This window comes from Nyctibius grandis, chromosome 4 (assembly GCF_013368605.1).
Source record: "Nyctibius grandis isolate bNycGra1 chromosome 4, bNycGra1.pri, whole genome shotgun sequence".
Classification (NCBI taxonomy): Eukaryota; Metazoa; Chordata; class Aves; order Nyctibiiformes; family Nyctibiidae; genus Nyctibius; species Nyctibius grandis.
In genome coordinates, this window is record NC_090661.1 from 30,914,815 (window position 1) to 30,926,912 (window position 12,098).

The 12,098-nt window shown below is 48.5% G+C and overlaps 2 protein-coding genes across 2 annotated transcripts in view; one reads left to right on the forward strand and one right to left on the reverse strand.

Annotated features, from left to right (window-relative positions):
• CDAN1 (codanin 1) overlaps positions 1 to 7,891 on the reverse strand; it is a 31,936-nt gene extending 24,045 nt beyond the window's left edge. Inside the window, 4 exon segments of the mRNA XM_068399754.1 lie at positions 350 to 543; positions 2,722 to 2,946; positions 4,456 to 5,156; positions 7,776 to 7,891. Coding sequence (XP_068255855.1) covers positions 350 to 543; positions 2,722 to 2,946; positions 4,456 to 5,156; positions 7,776 to 7,871 — 1,216 coding nt within the window. The 5' untranslated portion in view covers positions 7,872 to 7,891.
• Positions 7,892 to 8,049: 158 nt separating this feature from the next.
• Positions 8,050 to 10,553, forward strand: LOC137662814 (uncharacterized). Its single transcript, XM_068399528.1, has 2 exons — positions 8,050 to 8,754; positions 9,649 to 10,553. Exons 1-2 carry the CDS (start codon positions 8,289 to 8,291, stop codon positions 10,305 to 10,307), a joined length of 1,125 nt encoding a protein of 374 aa, XP_068255629.1. The 5' UTR covers positions 8,050 to 8,288; the 3' UTR covers positions 10,308 to 10,553.
• Positions 10,554 to 12,098: the final 1,545 nt, after the last annotated feature.

The window sequence follows — 12,098 nt, forward strand, 5'->3', positions numbered from 1 at the left end:
TCTATTGCACGGTCAGCAAAGAACTCCCTCTCCACACACAGCCACAGTGTAAATCAATATGGGAATTACAGGAAAGCTGTTAGGGAAGGGTCTGGTTTCAGACAGGACCATAGAACTTCAGCCTCCTGCAGCTCAGAGTACTGCATCAGGTTCATCTCCTTCCCTAAACTTTCACTTAGCATCCATTTATTTTAATAACTGTGTTGGCTTAGTTTATTTTTGCAGATGTGATTTGTCTGTACACTGTAACTGTCTCACAACTTTCACTTTTCATCTACCTCCCCCTCACAACATATATGCTTGTTCAAAGCTCAAAGAAAGGTGAGTCTCACATCTTCTGGGTCTTCACCTGCTATACATGATGAATAGAGTTGCGCCAGACACTCCAACTGTTTCTTGCAGGAAACCTTAGTAGGATTTGCACAGGTCACCAGATGGCTTTCAGCAGGAAGGCTTGCACTGCGAGTGTAGCTAGGCTTAGTAGGAGTACCAGGATCAAGAGAGATCCCTGCAGGAGAAGATGCCTGGTGCAGCAATTTGCATCTGAAATTCAAGAGCAGCAACACATGATGTGACTGAAGATGATACACAGCAGACATGAAGCCAGAATGGCTCTTTCTCTTGCAGTCTAGCATGAAGGAATTCCTGCAATAACTCACCATGTCATTTACACTAAAGCTGCTTTTAGCACGATAGTAATTTAACTCATCTTTCACTTAATGACAAGGGATCTTAGGGCTAACAATCAAATGACTCAAAAGAATCACATTCAAATTCCAACTCTGCTAAAACAGCATGGCACTCTGACTAAATTATCTAACTAACCTATGTTATTGCTTCTCATCTAAACTGAAATTTGTTAAGGACACAGAATCTGTTAGAGAGCAGGTCATAAAAAAATTTTTGCATGTACAATTTCTGACAGCTGGACACTTTACAAAAATCTATGAAGGTAAGGTTCACACCCATGCCTTCAGATATATTTGTAAGTTAATGATGCCCTGAGAAGATCCAGTACAAATAAGTGGAAAGGCAATGCAACAACTGATGAAAGCCCATGCTCGCAAGTTAAATGACCAAAGGAACAAACGACTGTAATTGCTGGATTCTAAATCAACAATGATCACTCAGTTAAATACACAGATATTGTAAAAAAATATACCTACAGAGGTCATTCAAAACACAGCAGCAGAGTGGCACACGTAAGAAACGTGAGAACCAGGAAAAAAGCCAGTAACAGCAATATCAAATGATCATTAAAGATCCCAATGGAACATCCACACTTGGCACATCACACCACCTCTTAACCACATTGTCTCAAAAGTAAAATCTTTAAAAGTCACTTTAAAGGCTGTGGGGAAGACAGAAATGTTTTTAACTGCAGCAAAGAACTTTTTCTTTTGGCCTATTTCTAGTGGAACTGCTGCGATGAAGCACAAATTAGTCCCAAAATGGGAGTAGAAAGGTCATTCTGTCACATACACACCTGACTGACAGAACTGAAGAAAATTACTTATTAAGCACTTTGTAAACCCACCAAGGTAAGACTCCAACAATGTAGTTAGACTTTGCTTCAGTGCTGTCACCTACTTCAGCATGAGTTTCACCTTTTGCCCTTGCTCTAAGTGACCCAGTTGGCTGGGGCTGCATTAGTTTTGTACCTCACTTCACCACTACTGAGCACGCAACAGCAGCTCCTAGTTCCGAGCACCACGCACAGCCCATTTCAAGCATGATGGGTCAGACGAGATCACCTCATGGGCAAGATCCAGCCCACATACTGCTATTTCACCTACTTCAGTTTATACGGATTAGTGGGACATTTCAGCTAGAATTCAGACTGCAATAGGTGCTTCACGGAATTGTACAGAGGCAGGTTTGAATCCTAAGCAGTTCTGTTACAGGTCCGGTACAAACAGTGACTCATGAGACTCTAGTGGGTCTGTTTAAGCCAGTTCTGGTCCCACTGCAAGGCTTAGCAGGAGAAGAATTCCACCCACGTGTCCTGAGGAGTTTCCTCAAGAACAAAATCTACAAAGAACAGCAACAGTTCTGTCAGCAATTATAAACAACAGTTTCTCTGCTGATCTTTGCTTTTTTTTCCTGAAGTATCAATCCTCACAGACTAACACTGGTATCGTTTTACAGAGGATGAAAGTCACACAGTAACTGAACAGCAGAAAAAAAAATTAGAAGCTAGAATTCACCTCATCTCCCAGCCGTTTTCTCTGACTGTAAGCTTGCGTTAGTCTGCCTACCTTCTAAAATCATTAACACTTTCCCCACATTTGCATCATTAACTCATTTTCTTCAAGCCAGACTATGCCTTCCATCACAAGCAATCATCAAACACAGCCTAACCTCACTAGCACAAACCCACTTGCTTTGTCTGTGCAACATAAGGAAACCTGCACAGGAGATAGCCACATATGTAAGCCCATGAAGAGGCAATCTTATGAAAGTAGTGAGGGCTGACTAAACTTCTGAAGAGAAAGTCATTGTTCCAGAGTCAGCACACCTCTAAAATAACAAACATGAGCTAGCTGCATTAATATCCTACTCTGATACCAGAGTCACAGGTTTTAGGAAAATTCCAGTTCAAGGTCACCAATATCTGTTTTGGATATTCTTCTGGTCATTTCCACTCTGACACTCGTACCACCTTAAGACAAGAGAATTAAGAATCAATACAAGCTTATTACCACCCTGCTCAGACTCTACCGTTCTTTCTTCAGCATCTCCCTCTCCTCTTGAAGACTGCTGCTTATCACAGATGTAAGGTTTCCTTCCTGGACAGTAGGAAAGGCCTCAAGGCTTGACCCAGATGAAAACCGAGCAGTTGGAGACTGGCTGACAGGCGTAGAAGTGAAGCACATCTTTGGTTTTGAGAGGGGGCGTTCAGCACTTACAGGAGTTGGGTTGATTCGCCTCGATGGTTTGCTTTTGCTGAAAAAGAGAGAATGGATTCCATTCTAAATGGAATTCTAAACAACATTCTAAACAACAACAACAAAAAAATTAGGTCTCCAGACAGATATGCATGCAACTCCCTCAGAAGGACCTAATGCTAAAGTAAGATGGATATGTTGACTTTATTCTGGTCACTGAATAAAAAGTCATGGAGCTACAGACTGCTAAGAACAGCCTGCTGACCCTTGCTGTAAAATTAATTATCAATCATCAAGCCACAGAACAGATAATACAGTGCCACACAGCTCTTCCAAACATTTCTTATTTGAGAGGACAGGATATGCTTCATTTTAGTAAGAAACTAATTCACGGGCAGTTTCTAACACAACCACAAGAAAAAAACCGTCAAGCTGCCACTGTCTATCAGTAGGAGTCCAGGCTCCCAAGTTACCACAGTCCCATCCTTCCTGCATAAACTACCTAGATTTGCCCTTCAGGAAGAGGCTCTGTAATGCAGTGAGAGACATACTGGAAAAGAGATACAGGAACATAAAGCATTACACTTCTCAAGAAAATGCTGGTTGCCACACATTAATTGCTATGGTGTTCTCAAAATCGCTATAGCATTGGCTTCCAAACGCTCTGGGACCTTTTTGCTCACTCTTTTTCCTAGCTGGGCATAGCGCGATCAAGGAAGAGAGACTTTGCTGTCTGTACTGGAAACACATCTTATGTCCCTTGGTCAAAGCATCATCTAGAGCATCATCTAGACCCAGCATGTGAATCTGCTGTACAGACCCACAGACCTACAAATTTTCAGCTGGAATTTTGCATGTCCAACTAGAAAGTCCCAGTTTCAGAGGCCAGTGTCTGGTATATGGAGCAAACAGGCTGACCTGAAAGCTTTACATTTGGTAATGAGGATTTTAAAGACTAGAACCTCAAATAGAAAGAGAAAAAGACTGAGGCAATCACAACACAAACAGCTGCCCAGAAGCTAAGTCAAAGTCACCAGGGCATCAGCTAGCTATTTTGTCCATAACCACACAGCACAAATCAAGCTGCATGCTAACATCTGTTACCAGAAGCCACAGAATGCCAATCTGAAAGCTTTTTTGCTAGCATCAGTAAAGCTGAAGAGCCTTCCAGGACTGTGCTTCATTAGCAATTGCTGTTGTGTTAAATGAGAAATGTGAAGAGCCAAGATAATGCTGACTTGTTGGAACATGCAAGGACAAAGATGTGCTCTGCTTCACATCAGCTGGTCTGTGCACTGGTAAGCTGCAGGCAGCATCACAAGTGAGAGGTTAAACAGGCATCTTGGGCGAGTTCACAGAGTAGAAACCTGATTACCCGTTGAAGCCGTATTCCCCTACACAGAAACCGTAACAAAGCAGTTCTGGCCAAGGAGCCCAGAAGCCAGCCCCCAGGTATTGTTTATTACAGCATATTCTGTATCTGGACATGCACAACAGGTCGAGCTAGTCAAGGAACAGTAACCTGCAGCGCTATCTGAATGAGACAGTGAGGCAGACTTGCTCTTACTTTGTCCAGCCAGAGGCAGCACCCATGGGCGGAAACTCCTCCAAGTTGTTAAGATTTAGCTGGCTGGGTGGGGATCTGGCAGAAACAAGAGGCACTTCACTCCGCTTCCTTCTCCCTCCGCTCCAGGATACACTGTCATTCTTTCCGTTTTCCTCTTCAGCAAGGGAATGCCCCAGATCCCGAGCTACCTGACGGCCAGAGGCACTGACCGCGCTGCTGCCTTTCCTTCGGCCTCGCCTCGCTGGCAGGGCTTCAGGCGTGGCTGTAAGGAAGCTCCCCAAGCTGGCCTTCTGAGATGACCGCTTCTCGCTGTGGTTAAGCACAGGGCTGTACCCAAAGCTCAGGCTGCTTCTGGAGACCATGCTAGGGAAGTCACTGCAAGGGCTAGACAGGTTTGACTCAGAAAAGGAAGAGGAGCCGCTGGATGCTGCAGCAGGAGAAAAGCTGGTATCTGTGGTGCAGGTGGTCACCAAAGTCCTTTGGGAAAAGAGCTGCACTCGGCTGCTGGTTGTGTGGCCTGCCCTCCTTTCTGATCCTGTCCTTTGGCTCCCGTGTGCCTTGGAATTAGGAGTTTTAGCAGGAGTAGAGGGTCCATTAGTCAGAATCTGGCTGGTCTGGTCCCTTAAAAAATTTAGCAGAAAAGGCACAAAGTCTTTCTGAAGAAAACTCAGAGATACCAGCTTGTCATGGATGTGGTTCTCCTACAAGGAAAGAGGACAAAGCATTAATATAAAGATGCTACCTGATTCTTTCTTTCCATGTGCCCAGACTCACTGAAGTAGTAACTGTGGGATTGCAATACACAATAAAAAACAACATGACTTGTCAAAGCAGGTCACTGAAATTCAAGAGACCTTAGCACTGGTCAAAGATCTGAAACTCAGCCTCCACACAAGTCATTTTGGCAGAAGTTTTCAGATGGAGTCATTCACTTTGGTCTCTGACTGGGTAACAGGGTAACTGTTCCATGGAAACATCAGTAATACTTACTGAAGCTACGGCCAGGGAGAACTTGGAGCAACTGGCACCCCTAAGTCCAACATTTCAAAGACATTAATACTAAAGCAGCTAATTCTAACAGAAAAATAAAATCCACAATTTCTCCAAACCCAATTTGTCTATGAATGCCACCTGCTTCCACAGAGGGGTGCTGTAACAACAGGAGTCCTGCGGTGCCAAATACCAGACCAAAGCTACTCTTCCATTTCAATTAAATAATTTTGCTCCCTTGAGACCTCACAGAGGTCTAAACAGAGACAGTGCAAGTTTAAGGCACATAAAGTTTATACTTAAGAAACTTAAACAAAAAAAAACACCATAGACTCAACACATTTAAAATCTAAACAGGTAGTGATGATCTTACAAGGGTAAATCTAGACAAAAAAGACTTCATGTTACATGCATAGTTCAAAGCTTTGCACACTGGGTAAAATTTCTTTTGTTCCTAACACTGCACCAGGTTTCTGTTTCCTCTCAATGGGATTCAGCAATATTTGCAACAACAACAACAGAAGATGCTCTCACAGGCAGCAACTTATTCCTTACTAATATTAAAATCATTGCACACATATTCCTGTTCATTTATATTCACACCTCCACGAGATGAAAAGTAGAGAGCAAACACTATTTCTGAAGGACTTTTTTGTATGAAAGGAGGCAGCGAAAGCGTGGCCATGACTGGACTCCTACAATCCTCGACACCAATGCTGAAATTCATATTTGAAAGCATGAGACCAATTCAGCTTCCTGGGGAAGCACAGGACTCCGACACAGCCTGGATAACAAGCCAGGCAGCAAAGGCTCACCGCTTTAGCATTCTAACACTCGGTGAAAAAACACAGGTCAGAACACAAACCCCGTGAGGTGTCAGAAGACCCAACTTCTCACCAGCTCCAGCCTGAAACTGCTACGAAAGCTAGAGCAAGACATAGCCTACCATTTTCTCACGTGCCCCCCTGGGTTTAGCGTAGAAGGCACAAAGACAATTACAGTCTGTGCTATGCACAAGGTCAGCTAGTTTCTCCAGCTTTTCAGAGCACAACCTGCTTTCACTCATCTTTCTCTATGCAAGTTAACAGAGGTTCAGATCCTCCACGGCTGGACAACGGCAACGTGTCAACACTTGCTGGCTCCAAGTCCCACTTGCTTTCTCACACTGAAGCAACTGAGCTGCTCCCAGCAGCGAAAGGCAGTTAGCAATTCCCTTGCAAGGGCAAACTTTTCAGCCTCCGCACCTCTCACCCACGCAGTGCGAGCTGAGCTGCCAGCGCCTCCAACTTCATCACCCCCACAGGTCTGCTTCTGCAAGTCACAGTTTAGGAAATACCGGACAACGTAAAATGCTGGTCCCTTCTTCCCACACAAGTTTAGGACAACAGAGATACTTGGCTAACTCATGTGGGTGACAGTAGCAAGTTTTGATTTTAATTAATTCTAGGTAATGTGCTCTGAGGGGCTCAGGCAGAAAAATGCTTTGAATACAAATTGTTTCTCTACATTATCAGTGAAATACAAGCACTCAAAGTCCATCTATGATTACAAATGCTTTTATTACCACAGGAACACAAATTCTCCAGCCACATCCCAGTACAAGACTCAGCCTACTCAGACCCAGCAAGAATCTGCTCCCAGCCCTGAAAGATCCTCCTCAACGTACAGGCGGGACAAGCAACCAGCCGGGAGATGCAGCGGCGCCTGTACAGAGCCGCGCACCCATCCCTCCGGACACCAGCCGCCCTTCCCTGGCACACGACAGCCCGGCGACCGAGGCACCGCCTTCGCGGCACGCTACCCGCGCCAGCGACCGCTGCGCCCCGCCGCCGCCGCTCCCGCCCCGCGGCCGCCTCAGACCCGGCGCCACCACCGCCCGCCGGAGGCCGCGGTCCATGCGGCGCTGAACTCCCGCCGGGCTCAGCCCTGCGGGGTTTAACGGTTTTCACGCCGCGGCCAGCGGCGCTGCCACACGACGCTGCTCCTGCCGGGCAGCTCCCGGTAGCAGCTCCCCGCCGGCGGCCTCACCTTCCCGCCGCTCTGCTCAGAGTCCGCCCGCGGCGGGGGCGGTGCCGCCGGCTGTTAGAGCTCGGCCCCAACTCCCAGCCGCAGCCGGGCCCCCCGGTTTGACCCAAGCGGGCTTCGGCCCTCACAGGGGCGCGGAGCGGCCGTCCCCAGCGCCGGGGCGGACAAACTTTCCCTTACGGCCCCGGCCCACGACGGCGGAGGGAGCTGGTGGGGGTGGCGCGGTCGCAGGCCTAGCCCCGCCGGGGCCAGGGCGCTGCGGGAGGGAGAGCGGGCGGGCGGGCGGCCGACCCGCCGCGCGTTACCTCAGCTGAGCGGTGTCCGGGGCCGTGCCGGAGCCACCGCACCACGGCGCTGACCGCCACCTCCTCCTGCAGCAGCAGCTCCAAAACAGCCGCCATTCCCGGCTGCTGCCGCCGCCGAGCACGCGCACAACTCGCGGCGGGGGCGGGTCGGCGCCGGCTGCGGGCGGGTCCGTCGTGTCCCCCCCTCCCACGGGGGCGGAGCGGCGGCTGGGATTCCCGCCGGGGAGGTGGGAGGGGCGGGGCCGGCGAGGGCCGGGCCCGGGGCCGGGCCCCCTCCCCATGTCAACACGCGGGGCACGGGGCGCCTGCGCCGGCCCCGGCCCGTGCGCGTCTTTTCCTCTCATGCGCGGTATTTGCTTCCCCGACAGGGCTCGGGGCCCGGCCTAGCGGCGGCGGCAGCAACGGCGGCGGCGCCCGCGAGTCGGGGCGGGGGAAGGGACAGCGGCGCCCCCCCGCGGTTCCGCGCCCGCCCGCCGGCGCCGGGCGGGGGCCGCCCCGGCCCCCCGGTGGAGGATGGCCGAGGACTCGCCCAAGCGGCGCAAGGCGAATTTCAACGAGGCGGAGACGGAGGTGCTGATCGAGCAGGTGCTGAAGCACGAGCAGCTGCTGTTTGCGGCGGGGCCGGGCCGCGCCTCCCCGGGCCAGAAGCGGAAGGTGTGGGAGCTGATCCGGCACAAGGTGAACCCGGTGGCCGCCTGCCCCCGCGACGTGGAGGACCTGAAGAAGCGCTGGCGGGACCTGAAGCGCCGCGACCGCAGCAAGCTCTGCCGCCTCTCGCAGGGCTGCGGGCCGCCGGGCCCCGCCGCTGCCCTCGGCCTCCTCCTGGCCCCCGAGGAGATGCCGCCCGCCGCTGCGCCGCCCGGCCGCCGCTACCACCACCACCACCGCGCCTACGGCTCCCTGCTGCCCGCCGAGGCCGTGCCCATCGTGGGCGGTATCGACACGCTGGAGCTGCCTGGCGCCGTCGTGGGGGACATGGGTGAGTGCCGGCCTGGCCCCCGCGGCGCTAACCCGGACCCTCCGCCCGACGTCCCCCCGCCGCGGCAGCCCCGGCAGCCGCTTCCTCGGTCTCCGGGGGAGGAACGGCGCTGCTCCGCTGCCGTAGCAGGCTCCCCGCCCGCTGCCTGCGCGCAGCGGGCTGCGGGTACCAGCCCCGCTTTAAAATGTCTGGTTCGGATAACTACCTTCTCTCCTTGGGAATGGAAAAATAATATATATACACATATACACACACACCTGGCAGATATCGTGCTGCAGGTCAAAAGGGCGTCAGAACCGCACCTAAGAGTAAACCCTGTCTCGCAGTAGATGCCTGTCTATGAGGCATTAGACCCAGCCGCCTGTGTTCACATCTGTCGTACTTACTCTTGCAAACGCGAAAAGCCATGCCAGCATGCAGTTCTCGGCGGTACAAAGTGCTGCAAGTACATAACTTCGTATGTACCAGAGCGACATTGTGTTAGCGTGCTGAAACGATCACCTTCAATACCAAGGGATTTCTTGTGATCACAGTGTTTTGGCAATGCTGTTACTGGTTACCGAGTGCACGGTAGAGCATGAAATAAGCTTGCAATGAACTTTGTCTCTTGGAACCTAAAACTCTGCTTTCAGGGGTGGGGCTGGTAAGGGATCCGTAGTATGCAAATATATGGTTAACTAACTAACTGGTGAATGCGTCTTTATGGTTTTCTTCCCACCTTTTGGGGTAATATGTATTCTAAAAGCATCAAAGGCAATGCAGTGCGAGTTGGAGAGTCTTGGTTCAAGGACTAACGTTAGTGCTTAGTGGATGAGAACACATTTCACTGACTACCGAGGTCATGAAGTTTCTCACTGACTCTCCTTTGCTTTTCCTCTCCCCCATCTCCTCTAGGGTTTAATGGCAATCCTGGCCCATCTCATCAATCCAGTCTTGAGAAGATGAACCTCAAAGAAGAAATAGTAGTGAAGGTGGTAGAGCCAGAAGAAAGCTCTGAGGACATAGCAGTGGTTCCACCTAGTCAAGAACAACTACCTTTTCTGGGGACATCAAGCAGTGGTTCCTCTGGGAAAGTAAAAGCCAAAACAAAAGGCAGGTCCCAGGCAGACCAAAATGAAATAACTGAAGAGGACCTAGTGCGGATGCAGCAGACCCAGATGCAGGTGATCCAGTCTGGCTTTGACAGTGTCAACCACAATCTTCGGCTGCTGCAGCAAGGCATGCAAGATCTGAGCAACAGCCTGAGCATCATGGCACACACGCTTGTTGCCATCAAAAATGTCTATGTGAAAAACAACACTGGACCCCCGACATATGCCACCGCCTCTACTCAGACCACAGCTGGGTACCTGAGCCCAGGTTCCCCCCGGGTCTCCCCTGCTGAGGACAGAGGTAGAGCACATGTGGCTGGAAGCAGCAGCAGAAGCAGCAGCTGCAGTTCCAGCTCCATGTCACAAGAACCAGGTCCTTCCGAGTTTCCTAGGCCCCCCCTGAGAACCATTAAGAAAGAACATCCAAATGGCTGCTACTACTTCTGCTTTGCAGATGTGTAAAAACTTGAATATATGTAAAGTGACTGTGGTGTTAGGTGCTGTTGTATGTTCTGCTCCGGCTTGTGACTTTGAAGGAGCAAAGGGGACTTGCCTCCCACATTTTTCCCAGTGGGAAACATTTCGCTATAGGTAGCATTAAACACTAATTACCAGTCTCCTGATTGTTAACTCTGTTGCAGTTGGCTAATCATTTTCTTTGTTCTCTTTATCCTCTTACTCTCTTAAAAAAACATTTATTTTGACTAAGACTCTTGTCTGTATCATTCTTTGTTTAATGTGACCTTTTGAAAAATAAAAGGCAGGAGAGTGGGGTAAAAAAGTAACATTATGGTTACAGAAAGCAGGAGCTGTCTTACACAAGTTGCTTAGTTTTTTGATTAAACAAACATCAGAAGTAGTTTTTTTAAGTACTTGCTTTTTCTAATAATTATAACATTGGGAGTGTTTGCTTGGTTGTTGGTTCGTTTTTTTGGGTTTTTTTTTAAGTCTGAGCTGCGCAAGGCATGGCAGGAAGAGTTTGACATACCTGCTTAACTCTACGAATGGTTTAGGACTGAGGTGTTGATTCATGAATGTACTCCTCAGAATTCATACAGCATTGTTCCACCTGGCTATTATTCATTCCCAGCTTGTCAAATGCACCTTCTCCTCAGAGGCAATTTTGTTTTACTGTACTAGCAGGGTAGGCTCTTTCTTGTTACATTATTAAAATAGAGAAATACAGCAAAAAATAGTAATTGGTGAGCGATGTCTGGTTTTGACATGGAATAATTTTTCCCCATATGGTTTATAAGCAGGCTGTATCTTCAACAGATTTTGCAAGCCTTCTGGAGTCAATACCACAACATTTGAAATATAGAGAGCAAAGAAGTTTCCATGTTGTTTTACAGGAAACAGAAGTTAGATTTGCTGTAAACTGCAGGAGGCAGGGGCTGACTTCACTACAGACAGAACAAATGCTCCTGCATAGTTTATGAAGCTTTCATTTCCACCCTTCCAGGAGATGAATAAAATCTTCCGTTCTCTTAAGTGTATATCCAAGGGAGAAGAAAGAGAAGGAAGCGCTGGAGCAAAAAGTAACCTGTTAAGTGTCAACTCTGAAACAAGCACAGAGGAATCATTTTATCCTAATGTGAAAAAGAAAAATCTCCTTTTCACATTTAGATAGGAGGAAACTATTATCACTGGCACTATTCTTAAGATGTGTTTAAGGCTGGTATGGTTAAGGGTTATATATTAGAATCGCTCTACTTCACATGATTCAGAATTAGCAGAGGTGCTGCTTTCATATCTGCAGTGTCCATACCAGAGGGGAAACAAAAACCCTCTCACCTGCAATTTTATCTGATGACCTGAAAAATTATTCAGGTCCTCTTCTTAAGCACTTATCACCAATATTAAAGTTCTACAGATAAATTTGGCCTCTAGCCACAACTAGCTGCCTCTAGTTTTCCAGTCACTTTGCACAAGCAGTCCTGCCACAAGAATTTAGCAAATACATGTGATGTAGAGAATGACAACCCAATTGTCCCTCTCCTAGCAGCATAAGAACATGTAATCGTAGGGTAAGATACATAATTTTTGCAGTCAGCTTTGAGAGAGCACTATACCATATGAAAATGTACTTCTCAAGTACTTTCTTTTACTTCTGCCCCTATACCATTGTGATGTACTGATCACACACACGTATCCCTCGAAAACCAACAGCTGCTGGTTTAAACGTGAACACAGGGTAGTCACGTTGTTAGCAAGTATTTCCCTTCAGTATCATAGATGGAGTAAAATATGCAA